This window comes from Jatropha curcas, unplaced genomic scaffold (assembly GCF_041381405.1).
Source record: "Jatropha curcas cultivar XTBG-Jc1 unplaced genomic scaffold, XTBG_Jcur_1.0 HiC_scaffold_240_pilon, whole genome shotgun sequence".
Taxonomy (NCBI): domain Eukaryota; kingdom Viridiplantae; phylum Streptophyta; class Magnoliopsida; order Malpighiales; family Euphorbiaceae; genus Jatropha; species Jatropha curcas.
The window spans coordinates 2377-26131 of NW_028322426.1; the positions used below are offsets into that span (position 1 = coordinate 2377).

Here is a 23755-nt window from a genome sequence, read left to right on the forward strand (position 1 = left end):
TGCTGATTTTATCTAACGTCTTTTATTATTTAGATAGTAATACAGAAAGAAGTGCAGATCTCATCTCCATTAGAAGGAAGAAATTTGAAGATAATCAGATTAGACTTGTAGAAAGACTATGGAGTCAATCAGTAACCGTGAATAGCCATCAAGTGGTGCAAGCGATCATCTATGGTACATCTATTATATTTTGTCAACTCGATCAGATACTTCAAATTAAGATTGTGTTTTTTAATTATTTATATAAGTACTTTATTATTAGATTTGCTATACAAAAATATAGAAATATATTGATCTGTATCCTATATTTATATACAGTTTCGATTAATAAAATTTCTAGTTTGATTTTTCTCGCAAAAAAAATTATCATAAATATTAATACGAAGAAAAGGTAAAAAGATAAATTAATCAAATTTAAATTTCAAATTAGATTACCCAACCTAAAGATAAGACTTGTCTACACCTCATATGTAGATAGTCCCATATGCCAAACCAATCTATAATATTTTTTTTTTGAGGAATTATTGATTTTCTATCTTTTTTTTTTTTCCTCAATAGCCTTGTGACAACAAAAACTTGTTTTTGATTAGTCTGACAAAGTCAACAAACAATTCGAAATGCCTTAATTTTTTTAGAACCGGTTCGAGTCAAATAGCAATAATTCAAATCACTGCTTTTTATAGCATGTTGAAAATCCAAGGACTCAATCATATGGATATGTAAAATACAGGATTTCCAAGCTTAGCGGGAAAAGAAAGGAGAGAGATGCTCAATTTAAGGTGAGCAAACAGAATTTCATACTCGATCTCATAGATACATATAGAATTATGTGGAAAGCCATATTTGACGAAAGTTGTATGTACGACATCAAGTCACCAACTTTCTTGACCTTTCGACACTGGCAGACATCAACCCCGTACATAGTATTATGACTTTGCGAGGCGTTTTTAGTAAACAGTTGCCTTGGCCTGGTCACTGCGACCCTCTTTGTGAGGTAGCACGTGTTCTCCAGAAGTTACAAAACTACTTTGCCAAGTTCCTTAGAGAGAGTTATTTTGTGCCTTGAGGTATTCTTTACCTAAACACCTGTGTCCATTTTTGGTACAAGTACCCTTTTGTTGAAAGTCGTTTGAGCATTTACCGAGAGTATGCCATAGGGTACTTCAACTATAATTATTTAGAATTAATGTATTAAGCAATGACGGAGCTAAGGGTTCAATGGTTGGCCCCCTCCCCCTCAAACAAAAATTTTTTCTTAGATTGTATCCATAAAATATTAAATTTTATTATTTTATCCCTTAAAATAGTAAATCTTTCAATTTTGTCCCTTTAACTCTTGAAATTTTTTTAGCCCCTCCTGGCTTTAATTCTTGGCTCCGTCTATTAACATCATTGTAAGTTTTAGATTCAACAGTAGCTTTTACTTTCTTAATTTGATGAATAGAATTCTCACAGATGTTAGAGCGATCTTTTAGACGTTGCTTCACAAATTCATCTGAAATTGTGTTAGAGTATTCCGGTGATAGCTTTGGAGATTTCAGTTGCACTCAATGATGCTATGTCAAGTGCATATTTTTTCAAGCTTGGCGGGTCACTTGTTGGCCTACTACTAGAGCTTCTTCACAATAGTTATTATATAATGTTTTTTCACATGATTGATTTATTAAATCTAAGCCCTGTTCGTGACTAGTAGAAATCATGGCAAAGAAAAAGATTTTGGAAATATGATCTTTCGCGGGATTTTTCTCTCTCACCAATTTTTCTTTATTTTCCTTCTTGTATACATGTCAATGTAAATCTCTCTTGGCGAATTTTTCTTTTGCCGTCTTTTTGTATTTGTGCTAAGCAAAGGTTTGGGTATTTAAAATTGCGTTTAACTATTTTCTATTTTTGATAGATTCTATTTTAAGGTGTTTGTAACTACTTTGTATTTTTGGATAAGAGCATAATAAGAAAAGAACAAATTAATAGGATCAAAGTAAAAAAAAAAAAAAAAAAATCATAATAATGAGGCATTTATCTCACAAAGTTATCTTGTACCATGAATATTCCTACTTGACAATGTTTTTATTTTGAGTATTTGGAGAGGGGGATTCAAACTTGAATCTATTATCGGGTCATATATACACTTACCACTAGGCTATGCTTTGATGTGCCCTATTTGATAATGTTAGTTGTTTTAGTGGCTATTAATTGTTCCAGTAATTTTTATGGAAAAAACTTATCTAAATTGGGTCTATGACCCACTTATTTATCAAAGCAATGAAATTAAAGATTTTTTAAAAAGTGTTTCGATTTTACATATTTTTTTTCAATTGTGTGGTCAGAAATATATTCATTTCAATAAAAATCTTTAATTTCATTGGTTTGGTTCATAAGTCAATCCACAATCATTTTTGTTGAATAGAACTCAACCAAAATCATAGAAATTAAAGAGGAGTTCTAATTTGGAATGTTTCACGGGATAAAAAAAGTCAGATTTGACCTTTTGGGGCAATTTAGTCCATAAACATGTATAAAATTATTGAAAAGATCTTATTTTACTTTGTAATCTAATTTAACCCCTAAACTTATTTAAAATAATTTCAAAAATGACATTTTGAGTCAATTTAACATCTAATTCTTCATTGTACTTACAATGCGAAAATCATTAAATAGACATTAAAACTGCAATTGGGATCGAGCTGACTAATTTATTAAAAAGTTAATTAATTATAAAATATTGGAAAATAATATATGAAGTATATTGTATCTCTCTTTACCTTGATTGATGATTTTGAGTTTATAAATATGTATTAATTTGAACATTTTAAAATTAATCTCTATTACTGGGTTATCGCTTATGAAATACATACATTTTTCATGTTAAATAAATTAAAGTTATAATGCATATGTTTTTAAATTTATTATGTTACAAGAAATGATGTTTTGTGAATTTTAAATTTGTATTCATTAGTGTAGGAAAAGTTTGATATGAGTGTTTTTAGTGTTGGATAAAAAGAGATAAAAAGTCAATCATGTTAAATTAAATAAATTATTAAATTTATAAAAATAAAAACAAGTTCAAGGTTAAATTACTAAGTAAACTCGGATCTTTTTAATCATTTTATAGATGTTCAAGGGCTAAATTGATCTAAAAGATCAATTCTAGCCTTTTGAATCATGCTAAACAAGTTCAAGAACCAAATTAATTTTTATTCGTTCTAATTTCTAAACATGCATGTGGGAGTAAAAATCTCATTTTTGCAATTTTTAATTAACAACTTGATTTTTTTTTATTTAATTAAAATGCATTTCAATGCCAAATAGCTAGTTTAGATCGACTTACTAGTGATTTAGAGCAAGAAACAAGAGAAACTAGAAAAATTTTAAAAAAATTATAAAATGAAATGTTAATATGGATTCATTTCCATAAATGATTGTTGCACTAATCTGACCTTACAATAATACACATATGGAAAGATTAGATGGGCTCACATAAGAGTTCAATTTTGGGCGGAGAGATTTGAAAATGTTAAAATAATACTGGAAATTTGGCTAAATTTTGTGTTGACCCTAGTCAATGGAGATGTAACTCCATTGAAACCTTCCTCACAAGTCTTAGAACTGGTCATCACAGCACTAATCCATGTATTAACATCATTATAAGCCTTAGCATCAACAGCAGCCGTTGATTCCTTAATCTGATCAAGGGCACTCTGATAGACCTCAGAGCAATCTGTTAAAGCCTGCTTTACAGATGCATCTGAACTTGTTCCGAGCAATTTAGGGATGAGCTTCAATATTTCATTGGCATTCAATGATGCTACGTCTAGTGCACTTTTTGTCAAGCTTTGCATGTCACTTGCTGTGGCTGACGCTAGGGCTTCTTTGCAGAAATCCTTGTATAAGGTTTTGTCACATGATTGATTTAACAATTCTGAGGCTTGGTGACTAGTAGCAATCATGGCAAAAAGTAGGACAATGAAAAAGATTTTCGAAGACATGATGTTTCGTCGAATTTTTATCTCTTGCCAATTATTTTTTATTTGCCTTCTTGTATATATGTCAATGAAAATCTTTCTCGTGGCGAATTTTTCTTTTGCTTTCTTCTTGTATTTGTAGTAAACAAAGGTTTGGGTATTTTAGGTTGTTTTTAACTATTTTCTATATTTGGATTTGATTGTTAAAGAAATAGGAAGAGAATAAGGAGGTAAAAACACATGTGGAGAACCAATTAACAGGCAAAAAATAACAGAATAATCTATTGATTCTCAAATTACAAAAGTCCAATGTTATTTCTGGTTTCTGGATTGTCTATATATGGCAGTTTTATTTCACAAAGTTATCTTGTGCAATTGAGTGGATCATAATAATCCTAATTACTATGAAGTGTATGAACATTATTAAACAAAATTGTACATTAAATTGAGGTTATTTGCGCAATATCTTTCCCGCCAAAGCATACGAAAATAAATTCTTTGTTTTTTGTTCGTAAGAAGTAATAAAACTTTCAAAATGTGGAAGTGTTAATTTCTATAAAAATAATTCAGGAATAAATGTTTTTATTTTTGAATAAAAATTTTATAATAGCAAGCATCTATAATTTTGAGAATAGATATTAAGAAAAAAATGCCATGGTAATAATTTTTTAAGTTAAAATTAGAGACAAATTATACGAGGTATATATATAATCTTATCATCAAACTATTGTAATATTTGAAATGATATTTAAATGTTAGGAAAGAAATAAAAAACTCAAGCTGGAGAAATATTTGTATTATTTTTATTATATTTGTTGGTATGAGAATATATGTTAAATGTGAATTCGCCATGATTTTTTAACGCTACCCTGATCGGTAACCATGTCTCTAATGAATTCACCAATATAATTTGTATAAAAGATTTAATTAAAGTGAATGAAAATGGCAGGGATTTATTATGCCATCCATACAATATATAAAACCAATAAATAAAAAATATGTGAAGAATTGTATCATATGTGAAAAAAATTACATATGATGGATATTCAAATAAAGCCAAAATTTTATTCTCAGAATATAAATTATGATATATAATATTAAATCAATTATTATTTATTCCATTTACATAGGTTGTGAAAAAAAATACTTAGAAAAAGTCAAATAGAAAAAAAAGATTTATCGGATTATTAATAATTTTTATCAAAAAAAATCACATAGATTAACTATGCTATCTATATAATAAGTAAAACTAAATACTTATATATAGGATATTTACTTGTTTCGTATGACCGTACTAATTTTATAAAATTTACTTTAAAATATATATACTTTTCCATTTTGAGAATAATGTTATTGGGTAATTTATTTTTATTTTAAGGAAAGAGAACAACTTATTTTTATTAAATTCTCTCTCTCTAAAAAAAAAAAAAGATTTTCATTAAAAAAACAAAGCAAAAGAATAAAGAATTTTTCATTTTCAAATCATATTAGGAATGGTATTATTGGATAAAAACTAAATAATCTTTTTTTTTTCTTTATGAATAAAAAGACAACAAAAGATAAGCTTAAGTTCTATGCATATATACAAAATAAAAAACAAAAAGGAGAGATATCAAGATATAATCTTAACTGAAAATATATATGAATCTTACTTCAACAGCTAGCTTAGAAAGTTTCAAGATATTGGAAACGAACTATGAAAAAAAATCAAGAATTGCCTCTACAACCAGTTTTAGAACCATAAGCGCCTCTGAAAAATCTAACAAGGCCACGGCTGAAAACTTAAGTTCTATTCTCATTATCAATCTTTTATGTGTTGCTTTCTTTGCCATTTCTACTACGGCAGCTAGAAATGGACTGAAAAATCCATTAGACGCCACCATATTAGGCAAAGATGATGTTTCCTTTACTGGGACTAACTTTACTTATGTCTGTGACCCTTCTAGGTATGCTGCCCTTGGATTGGACATGGCAAATTTTTCCTTCTGTGACAAGTCCCTTCCCTATGATGCTAGGGCTAGAGACTTGGTAAACCGTATGACATTGCAAGAAAAGGTTCAACAGCTCGGACATGCGGCTTATGGTGTGCCTAGGTTAGGGTTACCTAAATATAATTGGTGGTCTGAAGCCTTGCATGGTGTGTCCAGTACAGGCCCAGGAACTTTCTTTGATGAAGTTGTTCCTGGTGCAACTAGCTTCCCTACTGTAATACTCACAACAGCTGCTTTTAACGAGTCTTTATGGAAAACTATTGGTCAGGTAATTAGTTTTGTTGCTGTTTCTAGCATTAAAAGTCGATTTTTGCTCATACGGGCTAGCTATTAATGTAAATATTTAACTAATGCAGGCTGTTTCGACCGAAGCAAGGGCAATGTACAATTTAGGTCGGGCTGGATTAACTTTCTGGAGTCCGGTTATTAACGTAGTAAGGGATCCTCGATGGGGAAGAGCCATTGAAACACCTGGAGAAGATCCTTTCATTGTAGGTAGATATGCGTCTAGTTTGTAAGAGGCTTACAAGACGTGGAAGGGACTGAAAATCACCCAGATCCAGACTCCAGACCTCCCAAAGTTTCCTCAAGTTGCAAGCAATTTACTGCCTATGATCTTGAAAATTGGAATAACACCGAACGCTATATCTTTGATGCTAGAGTAATTTTCTTGAAGAAAAACCTTTTTTTTTTTTTCAAAATTTAAAATCATCTTAATTTTCAAAATGAATGAGAATTAATTAAAGTTATAACTTAATGCAGGTGCATGAACAAGATATGGTAGAAACTTTTAATCGACCTTTCGAGATGTGTAGTAAAGAAGGTGATGTGAGCAGTATTATGTGCTCTTTCAATCGTGTTAACGGCATACCTGCTTGTGCTGATTCAAAGCTCTTAAATCAAACCATCAGAGGAGAGTGGAATCTTCATGGGTAAAGATATGATCAGCTTGAATTCATTTAATTTCTTTATTCTATAACTAATACAACTCAATACGATTTTATTCTTTTTGTGACAGATATATAGTATCAGATTGTGATTCCATCCAAGTTATGGTTGAACGCCATAAATTTCTTGATGACACCAAGGAGGATGCAGTTGCAAGAACACTTAAAGCAGGCTTGGATCTGGACTGTGGAGAATACTAGACCAAAAACACAGAAGCTTCAGTAAAGCAAGGAAAGGTCGGGGAAGAAGACATAGATAGGTCACTTAAATATCTCTATGTGGCGCATCTGAGAGTAGGGTTCTTTGATGGAATCCCTCAATTTCAATCTCTTGGCATCAAAGACGTGTGTTCCGAACAACACATTGAATTAGCAGCACAAGCTGCGAGGGATGGAATTGTCCTGCTAAAAAATAATGATGATACTTTACCCTTGAAGTCTGATACGATCAAAACCTTAGCTATGGTTGGTCCTCATGCTAACGCTACAAAAGCTATGATCGGAAATTATGCAGGTACATATTTTTTAAATACAAACACAGTTCAATTGTATTATAAATATAATTAACATTTTGATTCCAGGAATTCCATGCCGATATATCTCTCCTATTGATGGGTTTTCGACATATGCAAAAGTGAGTTATGCAATTGGATGCGTCGACGTTGCTTGTAGGGATGACAAATTGGTATTGTCAGCAATGCAAGTTGCACAGGAAGCTGATGCTACTATAATAGTAGCAGGTATTGACTTGTCTGTTGAAGCCGAAACCAGAGATCGGGAGGATCTCCTCCTTCCTGGTTACCAAACTGAACTTATCAACAATGTTGCGAATGCTGCCAAAGGTCCAGTTATTCTTGTAATCATCTCAGCAGGAGGAATAGATATCACTTTCGCTAAAAACAATGTCAATATCAAAGCCATTTTGCGGGCTGGATACCCTGGAGAAGAAGGTGGTCGGGCCATTGCAGATGTTGTTTTCGGAAAATACAATCCTGGTCATTGACTGACTGATAGTTTTAATTAAGAAATTTCAGTTTTTAATAATTTTTGTAATTTTTTTATCTTTTTTTTTTTCGGTTCAGGAGGAAGACTACCACTTACTTGGCATCAAACAGATTTTGTTGATCAACTACCAAAGACATCTCTACAATTGAGGCCAAATGATGAATTAAGCTATCCAGGTCGCGCTTATAAATTCTTTAATGGCTCTACCGTTTACCCATCTGGGGATGGACTCAGCTACACTAACTTCACCTATAAGTTAACATCTCCAAGAACACCAGTCAATATAAAACTAAACAAGTTGTAACATTGACATAATCCGAACTAATCACTTATCCTGTAAGGAAAGTTTTCAGTTTGATATTGAAGTGAAAAATGTGGGATTCAGAGATGGAAGCGAAATTATGATTGTATACGACAAGCCTCCGGAAGGAATTATAGAGGCAAATATTAAGCAAGTGATTGGGTTTACGAGGCTTTTTGTTAAAGCTAAAAGTAGTGAGAAGGTTAGTTTTGAGTTTAATGTTTGTAAAAGCCTGCAGATCATAGGCTATAATGCTTATAGTGTTCTGCCGTCAGGAGGGCACAATATCATGATTGGGGATGATGTAATTTCTTTTCCATTTCAAATTAGTTTTAGTTAGGTAATTAGCAGTGATAATAAATTTTGAGTTAGGGAGATGTTATTGTCTAAAATCAAAGTGAATAAAATTTAGTTTTGATTTATGATTTTGTTAGTAAATGTCTCTTATTATTTTTTTGAAAATCTTAAAAATGAATCGGGAAAAAGCTAGTTTCCATAAATTCTTATAAATGAAACCATGATATATAAGATGTGTTTTGATTGGCGATGCGCTGTGCTTATTTCTACTGCAGTTACAAATTGCTTTGCCTGGTTCTTGATTTCTCATTTATTGGCGATCCAAATAACCTTCTCTAGCTTTTAATAATATTATCCTTGCTTATATATATATTAAAAAAAACCATGATATAGACAATGTAATGTTTATTACAAAAAAACTAGTGTGGATATGATAGAAACAATTTGGCAAAAAGAAATTAGCATATGATTCATGTTATATTATGCAAATAAATTTCATTGAAAATATCACTTGTAAGATCAATTTTTTAGTAATAATAAATTTTATAATAATTCTATTCAAAGTGGGATATTAATGATAAGTTAATTATAAGAAATAAGTATTATATATATAATGTCAAATATACTTTTTAATATTAATCTTTTTCATTTTTAATATGTTTCCTTTTCCGTTACTACCATCGCCATAAATTGATGGTAGCCTATGTTGAGGTTCTAGGTTTCCACCATTACCAGGGACGAAGCTACATGGTGGAGGAGAGCGGCAATTGCCCCCACCTATTTTTAGGGGAAAAAAAAATTTCTATCCAACTCTGTGATTTAAACTTTGGCCTAATGGAATTTTTAAGACACTTTTAATCATTTTGGCCCTTTACTTTTTTTCATAATATTCTCTTACCATTACCGGAGGTTGGCTCATGCTAAGGGGCAGTTCCAACTGTAGGCGTAGTTTGGGTGGGTGCGTTCAAGCTGGGGTGTAGGCCTACTGAAAGGGGCAGGTCCAGTTGCAGGCTCAGCTTGGACTCTTATATTTTGTGGCGTTGCCTGGAATAAAGAGCTAGCAGTATTACTTGTTTCCATCCTCGATGAATTATAACTGCACTATTCCTTTACTTATTCTTTATTTGGACTATAATGCCATCCCCAGAGAAGCCCTCGGCTCGGGTTATACCTTTAGTTGTCCTTACGAATTTTGTACTGTTTTCGTTTCATTTTTTTTACTTAATATTTTTGGGTTAAATTGGTTTGTTTGGGTTGAGCCTATTGACTCGGATTTAAACATCTGAAAATGTTAAATTTTCCACATCCTATTCAAATTAAACTTGGTGAAACTAGACTCTCCACATATGAAACCATTTCAGGAACCTCAATTTCGAAAGTCTTCAGAGTCTTCAATTCTTTATTCTTCAAATCATACCGCAGCAATGCAGAAACATCCCAAAGTGACTTGTTAACTATAAAAACTGCATCATTCTTAAAACAAAAATGTGCTGAAACTGAGTATACTCTCTCTTGTGTGATGGTTATCAAATTTGTTCCAAGACTCTGTCACGCCATATTCTTTCATTACCCAAATATTCAAATACGCTCCTGGAGAATTCCCACCGTTACAAATATTCCTAATTGACTCCAATAAACAAAGGTTCCCTTGCAAAACAATTACCTCATACTTATTCTTATAATCATACATATTATCATTATTATTGTTTGGGAGTTGCAGCTGTACTATTTTCTCATCTGATAAGTTAAAAGCAACAACAATCTTGCTGGAATTATCCAATTCTGCAACCCAGTGGAAAGCTCCATGCGTTAATGTCCCCGCCTGACTAAATGTAATATCAAACCCAAAATCTTTAGGCTTTCGCCAAGAATAAGATTCCAATGAAAAAACAAGAATCCTGTAATAACCACATTGTACCACTTTATAACAATTAGTAGCAGAGTCATAACCTAACCCATAAGAAATAAAAGTGTTATAAGGAGCAAAAGTTTTAGGGTTTGGCAATACTTCACGCTGTCTAGTTGAAGGGTTCCATAGGACTAAAGAATAGGCTTCGGCTCTGGCTTTGGCTTTGGTTTTCCTATGATTTAGCTTATCTATAGAAATACGTAACAATACCAAACCATCTGAAGAACATAAAATCGTGCAATTCTCGCCATTCAAAAACGGCAGTTGTTGCTCTAAGGGAGATTCAACTGGCACAGCTTCTCCTGAATTATTGACATCGTAGAAATTTGAACCACATACAAATTTGGATAAATCACCTTGGGATCGGTGGAGGTGTGATTTGATGAAGTCTTGACTAGAGATAAGAGACTTGCATGATTTTGATATGCACTTGAAACGCAAAAGTGATTTTACCTTTGACTTCAACAATATATCCGCTACAATTTCTTCAGGTGTCGTAATTTCCATAGCAGCGCCGCCGTTGAAGTCCTCCTGAGGAGATTTGATCTTCAGAATTTTATTTTTATATGTGCTGATTTTTAGGGTTCTGACTTATTTTTATTAACCCCTGTTTGTAAAAGTTCAGAAAGGAGTCCGGTTGCGATTCACTCCACTATTAAGTGGTTTAAAAGAAACACTAAATATATTTATTTTAGAAATTAATTCTACAAATAATTTTATTTTTGAAATTAATATAATGATTAGTATAAATATTTTAAAAATGTATCTCATCCTATTAATAAATAATAAAAGATTTCTTCACTTTTTTTATTTTAAAAATGTATTTGCCAACTTTTTCAATTTATTTGCAAGAGAAATTCGCCATATGGAATATATCAATGAGTTTAAAAATTTTTTTTGAATGATGACTTTTGGACTGTTTAGTTTATTTAGACATGATTTTATTATTTAGAATTGTTTTTAAAATTTTACATAATATATATTGAATTTTAAACACATTGATTTATACTTTGAGGAAAAAAATAAAAAAAAAATGAAAAAAAGTGATTCGGAACGTCAAGGTCAACATGGAACTTAGAACTCTACACCAATTTGAACCAGCAAAATTAACTCCAAGCAATCATGATTTTGATTTGCTCTTATATCTAAGAACTCGATCCAAAAGAATTTAAAGAGAAAATCCTAAAACATCTCCTTTAAACCAGATTTGAATTAGATGTTCAAAAACATAAAAAATAGGAATTGAATTTGAATAGCAATCGAACAAATCAGTTACAATCTAAACAACACCTTATCCATAAAGATAAAAGGAGGCTTAAACCTCACTTTCATTAATCTAAAATTATCCTAAATTTTATATCTCTCAAAACAAAGAAAGCTAATCCCTTTAGATAGAGAAAGGATGTACAAATTAATTAAATAAAAATTAAAACAATAATTAAAGCCATAAAGCGAATGACTCTTCCATAGCTCCCTTAACTCTTTATGTTCTACTATCTTCTTGTCTCTTTTAAGTTCTGGCAATCCAAAATAAGCCCAAATGGGCTGCTCAACCCAAATATATGAGCCCCAAAATGACTTTTGAGCTAAAAGTCAAAAACTTCAAGATTGTCAAAACGGGCCTAATAATGTCGTTACTCCTCAAAATTTTTCATGTATAAATATACGCCCAAAATGAACTCTAAACTAGCTCAAATGCATTTTAAATGATTTAGGAAGTATTTTAGTCCATATTTTAATTAAAATCCAAAACAGTCTATAAATGTTCATTTCCGGACATTTTCCTGTTTTGACTCATTTTGCCTCCATAACCTTTATTGCATCATTCCCTCCCCTTCAATATGATTTGTCCTCGAATCATGAGGTTTGATAAATAATTTATCCGTGGTTACACAATCATCATTATTGGTAGAGATTTCAATTTCCTCACCCGCTCCCGACTCACATTTCACTATTAGCGATTTTTCAAGATACATATTACAATAAATGAAAAATTCAGAATTAAATTTCTTGATTTCCTTCATATTATCTTCAAATGTATCCTAGTGAGTAGCTTATCCTTTTAACTTCCTAATTTGCATAATCTGACTGTCTAGTTTGTTGTTAATAAAGTCAAGTTGCTCCTTTAGACTTTCAAATCCTTGTAGCATGATTGTGAAGAAATCCATATTGTTTCCTTTGACTTCCGTCTCTCTTTTGTATCTTTTTTTTTTAAAAAGAAAATTTAACAATAAACAAAATAGATTTCCAGTCCTCGTAACACACTCTCTTACATGTTTACTTTCGTAATATGGACACTCGTGTTTCACTCAAAAATTCTGGCTTTTACTCTCTTTTAAGCTAACACACTCTTGCCTTTTACCACTCAAGCTCTCTTTTCAGTTTTATACAAAAAGGTTAGTTCAAAACACAACCAAAGTATCCAAATGCATTCAATTTCAATTTAGAATCTGCAAAGAAATCCTAACAACAACGATAGGCACTCAAACACTAGAAGCAAATAAAATTCCAACAAACAAACGAACAACACAACACTTGAAGAAAATGAAGTGTATATTTGATTTTTGTTCAAATAGGTAGCAAAGAGTCAAATTTGATGCCTAATGATATAACAGATGGCAGATACAAGAAAAGAAAACTAATGGATGCAAGTAAATGACAAATCTGGAAATTGATAAAAGAAACTTGAAATTCTCAAATAGAATCTGAAATTATCACACAAAACACTCAATTAACAGAAAATATATGGTTTTGAATGAATCCCAAATCAATTGAAATGAGTTGAACCCAAAAAGTCCAAAAACTCACAAACAGCCTAGCGATTCAGATTGAAATTAAAGCAACTAACAATCCCAAATTTCGAGTTTCCCTTATAGTTTCAGTTGTTTTTTTCTCTTTTTGATGATATTTGATGATAGTCAAGTGAAAAAAAAAATATCTCAACTCAATTTTATGCATGCACAATCTGCCTAGAACAAGAAATCTGAAAAATGGGCAATTTTTTTTTTTTTTAATTTCGTTTCTTTTATAATTCTACTAATTCAAATGTGTTTGTACAATTTAGGAATGGATTTCTCTAAGTTATACAAATTAAAATGAAGAGATAAGCAGATTTGTACAATATGAGCTAATTAAACCAAATCTGAGTTTTTCTAGATTCAAATTAGTTTTAAACAGCTAAAGAACACAAAGAACAGCAAAATCCTATATTAATAGTAGATAAAGGATAGAAAAATTATTTGGCAAACCAATGTTTTGATACCAAATAATACGGAACCCCGAGATCAGCATGGAACTTAGAACTCTCCACCAATTTGAACCAGAAGAATTAACCCCCAAGCAATCGTGATTTTGATTTGTTCTTACATCTAAGAACTCAACCTAAAAGAACTTAAAGAGAAAATCCCATAATATCCAACCCAATTTGAATTAGATGTTTAAAAACATAAGAAATATGAATTGAATCTGAATAACAATTGAACAAACAATTACAATCTAGACAACGTCTTATGCATAAAGATAAAAGAAGGCTTAAACCCCACTTTCATTAATTTGAAATTATCCAAAATTCTATATCTCTCAAAACAAAGAAAGCTAATCCCTTTATATAGAGAAGGGATGTAAAACTTATTAAATAAAAATTAAAACAATAATTAAAGCCATAAAGCAGATGACTCTTCCATAGCTCCCTTAGCTCTTCATGTTTTACTACCTTCTTATCTCTTCAAGTTCTGGTGATCCAAAATAAGCCCAAATGAACTGCCCAACCGAAATAATTTTATACAAACCCATTTTTGTATGATTGGAGCTTTAACAGTTTCAACATCATAAAAGACCCTATTTTTGTACTTTTTAAGTTTCCATGGATACATTATTTTTCCTCCATCCATGCAACATGGATTATTGATTGCAAATTTAATAAAAAATTCTAGACCCTCCATAAATTCTTTCCTCAATAATCCATGCACCTAGTACCTTTGGTACATCCATATTAAATCAGTAGATATTTATCATGTTTTGCATTTAACAATCTAGATATTTATCAGTAGCTAGATTGTTATTTTAAAACAGTGGTATATTTTGCATTTAAAGCATTTCACTTGTGCATCTTAAAATTTGGGTGGCAACCTAGCATATTCAGAAATATCTTATAAGTACGTAACACAAACTAACAACATTACAATAAGCATCTAATGAAATTTTAGCAGCATCTCCCACCGGTTCTCCAGGTGCATAGTGGAAAAAATTAATATTCCATTATGCACGCGGAGAACAGAACAAGAGATACAGCTGAAATAAGCCAAAAGATTTTTAAGTAATTAGTATATATATTCGTGCATTTTGTACTAAAAGACATTCCTAAACTATCCGACTTGGATAATTCAATGTCTTCTCTTTCATTTGGATTGAGAAAGACACTAAATGTGTAACTATGGTCGACTTAACATATTGATATTTCATTAGCATCCCCTCTTCCATCCATATGAGAAGATAATGAGCCCATTGATATGCAACATGATTATATAATATTTCTTTGCTTATTCATTACATTCTTAATTAGGCTCCTTATTCTTCCTTTTAAAAATTTCATAATAAAAATTCAGCAGCATTTCCCTTTAAAAATTAATAGATCAAAATTTTGACACACAAAAGACAAATATTTCTAATGGTTAATACTATCCATCCACAACAATGGCCACTACTACGGCTCTAATCAACACAATTCATACACAAATTCTCTATCCAATAAATTTTAACCAACAATTTTAACTTAATGCGTAATCAAAATATATATAAAATTTAAAATAGTAAACCATATATTATCAATTAATAAGAAGTATTAGATATAAGAATTAAGTATGCATATAGAATTAAATTTTTTGATTTATTTTTATAATTAACTTTTATGCTTTATTTTTTAAGCATATGTATACTTAGTTGAATGATATTAAGGCTCCGTTTGTTTTCGTAAAATAACTTGTAGGAAAATATTTTTCATAATTTTTCGTTATTTGGGGCGTTCATGAAAATAAGTCAACAAAAAATATTTTCTTGGTCAAAGGAAAATTAAGTCATTTTTTAAAGAAAACAACTCCCCATTTTCGAAAAAGTAAAACATTTTCCGGACATTGGTAAATCTTATAAATCTATATTTTTTAATTTATTAGTCACCATAGTCACTACCACCAATCATCATTTACCATCGACTACCACCACTGCCCACCGACAATTTTCATAATTTACATTATTTTTTTGCATTCTTTTCATATTTAATAATAAAATTTTTAAATTATAAAGTTTATATTATTATTAATATTTTTTATTGTCTTCTGAGATAAAGACTTTAACATTTTTAACTAATTTTCAATATGACAACCAAACAACAGAAAATAAGTTATTTGGAAAATATTTTTCAAAGAAAATGTTTTCCATGAAAATATTTTTCAGCAAGTTATTTTTCTACAAGTTATGTTACGAAAACAAATGGAGCATAAATAAGTTTCATACTTATTTTTTTAGCATATTATGTAATTATGCTTATGCTTTCTTTTTTCCATTATGATTCTACTCTATGTATGATTATACTTTACGTATGGTTATAGTAACTCTTATGCTATAATTTTTTTATATTAACTATGCTCATGCTTTAATCAATATATATTTGACTTATTTACTTATTTTAACTTTTTTGTTAAATTTATTTTTTGTTATTAAATTTTATGTTTTATGTTTTATATAACTTTCCTAATTTGTAATATTATTAACATAAATATTCCTACTTAAAAAGCTACATTTAATTAAGTGGAGAGAGAAAGAATTTGCTCAAAAAAATCTACAAATTTTTAAAAAAAATTTTAAGAAGGCTAACAAAGATATAATTTACAAATTAATTAACAAATCTAAACAAAATCATTAACAAACTCGTTAACAAAATTTAAACAAACTGCATATCACACACAAAGCATTTAATAAAAAATTAACAAACTAACAAGATAATTAACAAAGTAAACTAATTAAGTTAATTATGCTAATTAAATAATAAACTAATTAAAAAAATTAAAAAAATCTAAATAAATCAACAAAATTAAACTACACGAATTAACAAAATTTACAATAACTAAACTAATTAATAAACAAAACAAATCTAATTGACAAACTAATTACAACACAAACTAACAAAATTAACAAGGCTAAATGAATCAACAAAATAAAACTACATTAATTAGCAAATTTTACATTAAATAAGCTAATTAATAAACAAAACAAACATAATTAACAAAATGAACAAAACTACACCAATGAAACATAACCAAACACAAAAATAATCAAAATACGGATAAATTGAAAATCAAAACCAAACATGAAAGAAATAAAACATATTACTAAAATTAAACAAATTTATTTTGCACAAAATAACAAAATATGACCAACGAAAACAAATTAAGCAAAACACATATAAATTGAAAAATAAAACCAAAACACAACAAAATTAAAAATAAAATTTCACAATTAAAACTAAAATGAGCAAAATAGAACTGAAAAAGAAATAGAGAAACAAAATAGCATGAACTAATCTGAACTGGCGACAGCAGTTGACGGCGGCGATGGATACTGGAGGGGCAGCAACCAACAACGTAGGAAATGTAAAGAGAGAGACTGAGATCAATCTTGTGTGAGAGGAGCGCTACTAAACTGTTCTAAAAGTTTAACGACTGACTAAGTTAGTTGCTAGTTAATAATCGATTGCGAATTGATAACTTTCGTTCGCTATTTTTTAATGATGTGGAACTAGACTATCGGTCACAACCCAACAAATTGGTTGGAGATTAATCACTTTTCGGTCGCTATATTTTCCTATCAACAATGTGGTGCCAAATTTAGCGACAGACAGTACATTAATCGCTACGTTGATCGTTGTTATCATTGCTATATCATCGTTCATCTGTCTCAAAGGGTCCCACCAATTTTAGTGGAAGAACTGTAAATCGATTCTAGATCCGTCACCAACTCTGTTGCTAATTTTGGTCCCGAGTCGTCGCCGATTGTATCACTTAGGTGTTATTGATTTTTTTTTTTTAAAAAAAGGCTAATGTAATCTCTTGCTAGCTTGCTAGCTTGTTGTTGATTGGGACGGACATTAGTCTGTCACTAATATCGATTGCTAAATGAAGTTTTTTTAGTGAAAATTACAACTCTAATTTCAATTATTTTGTAATATTTTATAAAATATATTTATTTATTATAAAAATTGATTATGTATAAAATTATAGCTCTATTTGTTAATATTTTGTAATTTTTTTAAATATTTTATAAAGATAGATATTGTTTATAAAGTTACGAATACAACATAATATATTTAACTTTCAATATTTTATAAAAAATAGCTATTTTTTGTAACTCACGATAAAATTAAAGAAAGTTTCCTTGAGCTGCCCCGAAGGCATTGTAGCAAGCACCATGCCCACCAAATATTTGTTAAAACGTCCCACTGAATATATCTAAATAAAAAAGAAAGTAAACGGGTCAATATGTGATGTGGTAGGTTTCTTTCTGCATCGGTTCACGTGTGATAAATGTGAGTAAAATTACCGACATAAGGATAAAAATATCCCACTTAAAGTCCAGGGTGACAAACAAAAACTAGGTAAAAATTCAACAATACATTTATGGATTAAGCCATTAATTTTATTCGGTAGTATATTGATTCGTTTACATTAATAATTAAAATATAGCATTTTGCACCGTAAGATATAATTTAACGATAAATGCATATGACCTACTAATAGATCCACAGTCGAATTACCTCTATAATACTCAAAAAAAAAAAAAAAAAAAAAAAAAAAGAAATACAACATTTTATTTTCTCTGAAAAGCCAAAATATACCTTATCTTGCATATTTGGCCTTGTAATCACTCCAGAGTTGATCAACAGACTTCCCAAGCAAATCAACAAAATACTGATTACTATAACCCGTTCTCATCTTCTTATTAAGCTCAGCAACAAACCCATTTCTCAAATCATTACAATAATCCAAGAACCTGGCAGTAACATCATACCCTTGATCCCACTTATCACCTTGACCAGGTTGCACCCAGTGACTAGGTGCATAATTAGCCTTTAACCTCACAAAATCTGCGATCCCTTCGATCAATCCTCCTGGAGTTTGGCCATTACCGTTCCATTGCCAAATATGTGTCATTTCATGGTAAATAACACCGCTAAATTCTCTTACTAAATCACCTGAATAATTTCCAATATAATTCGCACTGACATGGATTTCGTTATTACTAGCATAAGCAACACCATCCATATCATCTATAAATAAGCTGACTTGCTGTACGTCTTTTCTATCTTCAGCATTGACTTGCTGAAATACTCTCCATATGAAATCTGTAGCAGCTGATAGTGTTTTCTTTGCGTAATCATCCCCTATATCCGTCGTGAAGCGTGCCCCGCCAGCCGTAGAGGTGGCGGTGTTCGTGACGGTGTAGTCCACTGCATGGTTGCCTTGAATGGTTGCTAGGGTTACTAACAAAGAGAGGAGGAAAGCTTGAGCAAACATCGCTTTAATGTATTGGGTTTTCGGGGTTTTCTTCTGTTTTTAGATTTTTGTTGAAGAAATCTGTTGTTGGGGTATGGTTTATATAGAGATGAATGGGATATATGACGAGAAAATGGTGTATTATTTAACTTTAGGAACAGTCAACGGTCTACGTGTGGTCACAATCAATGGTTGGGCTACTTAATTGTCTTTACTTATATTTTGATCTTTGAAAATGAAACTTCATGAAAAATACTTTTCAAATTGGTTTGTAGCCTTTAAAATTAAGGATAATTATGGTTAGGTTTCGTGGTTTGAAAATATCTTTTAAATTAAATCAAACCACTTAGTTAATGAAATCAAATCGAATTAAATTATAATGAAATAGTTTAGTGCTGTAATAAATATCTTTGTATCGGTCAATGATAAGCCGAACATATAAATTTGATCTTGAACTTGTAATTTTAATTTCGTGACATTTTGAATTTTATAGATGACTTATCATATATTTAAACTTGCAAATTTCTATAGTATCGAACACATTTCCATACTAAAAATATATGTTTTTATAGTTTTTGGCTTTTATATAAAAAATATTAATTTAATGTACAATTAGCATAATTTTTGTAATGATGATATTTACTTTTCAACTGGATATTTAATTGATATAATTTTACAAATCGAAGTATTTAATAAAATGATTTACAAATTGAAGTGTAACTTTATAAGTTGAAATATTTAATAAATTAAAGTAGAAATTGAGCAGCTATAAATATTTAAAGTAATAAAATTCAAGATTAATTTATGCATTTGGTTATTAATAATATAATGACAAACTTTTAGTAAAGGACAAAGGAAATGCAAGTTTGTTTTCCATTTTATAATTGCATTCATTGAAGGTGTTGACTAAATAATTGATAAAAACATATTTCTTAATTATTAAAATCATTTCCGTGAAATTAGTTGAAAAGACTTACATTCATAGATAAAAAGTGTACGTCATTACAACTTTTTGAGAACATCCTAAATAAATGATTTGGTTTAATTTAAACCGTTTGATTAATAGAAAGTAAAATAAAATATTTTCAAAATGATTTGCTAAATTTTAAAAAATAAGCCATACATATAAAATTGATAGATGATTTAAAGCAATTTAATGCAATTTATATGCGGTTTAAACTGTTCAATGAACGCACATATTTAAAAATTGTGGGAATAACATATAATTAAGTTTTGACAAATATCATTAAACTTTAACGTAACCATACTAGAGTTATTTTTAACACCTTAATGTAACTAAAATGAATTATAATTCATTTATATTTTTAGCTATAATTATACCTTAATTATTTTTAAAATGTCATTTTTTTTTCAATAAATATTTTTATAACTTTTTTTTATGCAAAACTAATCTTATTTTGAGGTTTTAAAATCTCTGTACAAGTGTTTTTTGTCTTCACAAATTAATTTATTGATTTTACAAAGATTATGTGTTAATTTAAGCGTGCTTTATCACTTGAGCTTACGGATAAAATTATCTCGCTTTCAGTAGAATTGGAGAGTAATAGTTTTTTATTTGAGGGATTTTGAAAGAAAAAAAACAAAAAAAAAAAAAAAAAAAGAAGAAGAAAAGGAAGAAGAAAGGAGATGTATTATTACCAAACTGCAAAGAGATTTATTTATTTTTTATTTCATTGACTTAGACTTAGACTTGGCCTTTTGCCGACAATTAAGTGTTGATATGATCAATCAATTATTCAATTCTTGATTTCTTTCTAGAAAGTCTACATCATAAATTATAAAACATTTCATATGAAATAATTTAATTGGCAGAATCGCAAGCTTTCCAATGGTACAGTCTTTGCTCCTAATCTCAAATATTATTTTTTTTTACTTAATTTTATTGGTTTTATTATTGATATATCTCTTCATTCATTTTATCCGTGGCATTTTAAAAGTTTTTTCATAAAAAAACTATTTATCATTTTGAAAAAAATTAAAGATTATTAATTAATCTTTTCTAATTTTACTATTATCTCTATTAAACACATCAAATTATTATATCTAATTTCTTAAGAACTTATTATATTATTTTTTTTCTCTTTTAATTTTAATGGGAAATTAATAGAAATAAAACTATTGAAATTAGAGCAATTATGTGAGATAAGGGTTTATTTAATTAAATTAAGAAATATTTTATTATAATTTAGATGATTTAATTATTTATTTAATTGTCCATAAAAATATTAAATGATAAATAAAAGTTGACAGGGAGAATGTGTAAAAAATAAATTTAAAATACTATGTTGCTATGGTACATTAATTTTCTAGAAGAAGTAATGTATGGAACAAGCAACTGATGAAATTAAGGAATTGGTCGTCTTCAAGACTGGGCCTTCCACGTGAAATAGACAAGTGTTGTCCTAATCAATTGTAAGTTAGTGTTTGTAATTATTTTCAATATTGAAAAATGTACATAACATAAAACAAACAAATGCAAAAGAAAAATAACAAGAAACAAAACAAGAAAAACAAACACTAACACCAAAAGACACCTTCTTAATTATATTCCATGAAACAATAATATTCAATTATGAGTATGAAATGTGCCAAATTTAACTGACTTTTACATCTTAATAATAATATGAACGTAGAAAACTAAAGTCCAGGAAACCTGCTTCACTGACAATAATCAAAGAGGAAAAGATATCAAAATGTACTTATGTTTAGGGGTGTGCAAAAACACGACCCAACGAACCAAAATTGAACTAACCCATTTTAGTTCGATTTACCGGTTAGTCGGTCTCAACAGAATTTGTTGGTTAGTTTGAATCTGTTTCATAGAACTGAACCAACATGGCAAAAAAAGATAAAAAAAACTGACTGGACTAAATGGTTTGATTCGATTTGATTTAAATGCCAATATTAATTTGATTCAATCCGTCGTCCAAAAATCTCAATTTGCATTTTGGCCTTGATTTGGTTCAGTTGACCGTTTGCTCACCTCTACCTATGTTAGAGAGGGTGAAGAGAAAGAGAGGAATTGAAAAAAAAAAAAAAATTAGCCTTTTATTTTAATATTTTTTTAAAAAATTTTATTTTCTATTTAAATTTTAATCATCCAATATAATTACAATAAACTTGTCGAGTTAGGTTCAATAATAGAAAAAATATTCTGGTAAATACAATTATAACAATAAATCAAATAGTATAAGGTTCAGAAGTTGTATATATAAAATTTGTTAAAAGAAAACAAAATATTTTTCAAATTTAGGAAATCGATGATAATGCAAAACTACCTACGTTGAACATCTATATCGTATCAAACGAATAAGGAGAAAATTTGAGGGGCCATAAAATAGAAGCACATCTCTTAATCGAAATTCAAATGTTAAGATTTTTGGAACTTTGGAGATTCAAATTGGATATGATGCGATGAAGATTTTTTTCTTCAGAGATAAAGATTTAGAAGAAATTATTATTATTATAATATATATGATAGTCATAAATGTTGGTCTATGTCAGGAATTCTTCTTTTAGAGTTTATCTTGATTTAGATTCTTCTTACTCTCATTTTAATCTATTGACTTCAATCAAACAATAGATTTGATTCAATAAAATCGATATATCATAAAAGTTGATAGGTTTGTACATATATTAGTATATGACATTAATTTAATTTTATACTTTTTTTAAAAAAAACTTTTGCGATACATCCAATTTTTTGATCTGTTGAACATTTTAATTATAAAATTGTACATATTAATATTTCAACTTATAAAATCATTTTATTAAATATTCTAATTTTTAAAATCGATTAAACATTTATTGAATAATCGATAATTGACTTGTAAAGATCATTACTATCATATATAGCATAAACTATCGTTACTATCATAATGTCAATATATGTGGATTCATTTCCATTGGTATTTGTTGCATGTAAACCTCATCTTACAATAATAGGTATGAGATGAGTTCACACAAGAGTTTAATTTTTGGCCAATGAGATTGAAAATGTTACAATAAAGCTGCAAAATTCGACAAATCTTGGGGTTATATCTGCCAATGGAGATGTAACTTCTGTTTTTTTTTTTCTTTTTTTCCTGAAAACCATCCTCACAAGACTCAGAACCGGTAATCACAACAGTAGCCAATGTATTAACATCATTGTAAGCTTTAGAATCAACAACAACCTTTGCTTTCTTAATTTGATCAATAGAACTCTTATAGATCTTAGAGCAATCTCTTAGACGTTCCTTCACAAATTCAAATGAAGTTCTGTCGAGCATTCCGGTGATGGCTTTGGAGATTTCAGTTGCACTCAATGATGCTATCTCAAGTGCATCTTTTGTCAAGCTTGGAATGTCATTTGTTGGGCCTGCTGCTAGAGCTTCTTCGCAATTGTCCTTGTATAATGTTTTTTCACACGATCGATTTATTAAATCTGAGCCCTTTTGGTGACTAGTAGAAATCATGGGAAAAAATAGCGCAAAGAAAAAGATTTTTGAAGAGATGATATTTCCCAAGATTTTTTCCTCTGGCCAATTTTTCTTTTTTTTCCCTCTTGTATATATGCAAATGGAAATCTCTCTTGGTGAATTTTTCTTTAGCTTTCTTCTTGTATTTATACTAACCATTTGTATTTTTTTTGTGTAAACCACCAGCATCCGGATTCTATTATCAGAGCCGGCCTAATCCGGCTTGGGGCTTAGTAGGTTAACCATTTTATATTTTTAGATAAGAGGATAATATGAAACATGAAGAACAAATTAAGAGGGTCAAAGTAAAAAAAAAAAA

At 29.6% G+C, this 23755-nt stretch overlaps 4 protein-coding genes and 1 pseudogene across 5 annotated transcripts; 1 reads left to right on the forward strand and 4 right to left on the reverse strand.

Moving 5' to 3' along the window:
- Positions 1-3485: 3485 nt before the first annotated feature.
- LOC119371609 (putative invertase inhibitor) lies at positions 3486-3947 on the reverse strand. Its single transcript, XM_037642046.2, has one exon. The coding sequence runs from the start codon at positions 3945-3947 to the stop codon at positions 3486-3488; it is 462 nt and encodes a 153-aa protein (XP_037497974.2).
- A 1652-nt stretch (positions 3948-5599) lies between these two features.
- LOC105637313 (putative beta-D-xylosidase 5) lies at positions 5600-8583 on the forward strand (annotated as a pseudogene). Its single transcript, XR_016319223.1, has 6 exons — positions 5600-6221; positions 6310-6614; positions 6716-6885; positions 6972-7414; positions 7482-7895; positions 7983-8583. The product of XR_016319223.1 is annotated as a putative beta-D-xylosidase 5 (transcript).
- A 1231-nt stretch (positions 8584-9814) lies between these two features.
- Positions 9815-10919, reverse strand: LOC149491919 (F-box protein CPR1-like). Its single transcript, XM_089716965.1, has 2 exons — positions 10167-10919; positions 9815-10048 (listed from the first exon to the last, which is right to left on the reverse strand). Exons 1-2 carry the CDS (start codon positions 10917-10919, stop codon positions 9815-9817), a joined length of 987 nt encoding a protein of 328 aa, XP_089573091.1.
- A 7331-nt stretch (positions 10920-18250) lies between these two features.
- Positions 18251-19048, reverse strand: LOC149491920 (uncharacterized). Its single transcript, XM_089716964.1, has one exon. The coding sequence runs from the start codon at positions 18974-18976 to the stop codon at positions 18299-18301; it is 678 nt and encodes a 225-aa protein (XP_089573090.1). The 5' UTR covers positions 18977-19048; the 3' UTR covers positions 18251-18298.
- A 3927-nt stretch (positions 19049-22975) lies between these two features.
- On the reverse strand, positions 22976-23433 carry LOC149491921 (uncharacterized). The gene is made up of 2 exons (XM_089716966.1): positions 23070-23433; positions 22976-22986 (listed from the first exon to the last, which is right to left on the reverse strand). Exons 1-2 carry the CDS (start codon positions 23431-23433, stop codon positions 22976-22978), a joined length of 375 nt encoding a protein of 124 aa, XP_089573092.1.
- Between the last annotated feature and the right edge of the window lie 322 nt (positions 23434-23755).

Coding starts and splice junctions, on each gene's coding strand:
- LOC149491921 (XM_089716966.1), bottom strand. CDS start 23,433: ATGATTTCTACTAGTCACCAAAAGGGCTCAGATTTAATAAATCGATCG.
- LOC149491920 (XM_089716964.1), bottom strand. CDS start 18,976: ATGTTTGCTCAAGCTTTCCTCCTCTCTTTGTTAGTAACCCTAGCAACC.
- LOC149491919 (XM_089716965.1), bottom strand. CDS start 10,919: ATGGAAATTACGACACCTGAAGAAATTGTAGCGGATATATTGTTGAAG. Junction 10,049..10,166: donor ATTATAAGAATAAGTATGAG/GTAATTGTTTTG, acceptor ATGGCGTGACAG/AGTCTTGGAACAAATTTGAT.
- LOC119371609 (XM_037642046.2), bottom strand. CDS start 3,947: ATGATTGCTACTAGTCACCAAGCCTCAGAATTGTTAAATCAATCATGT.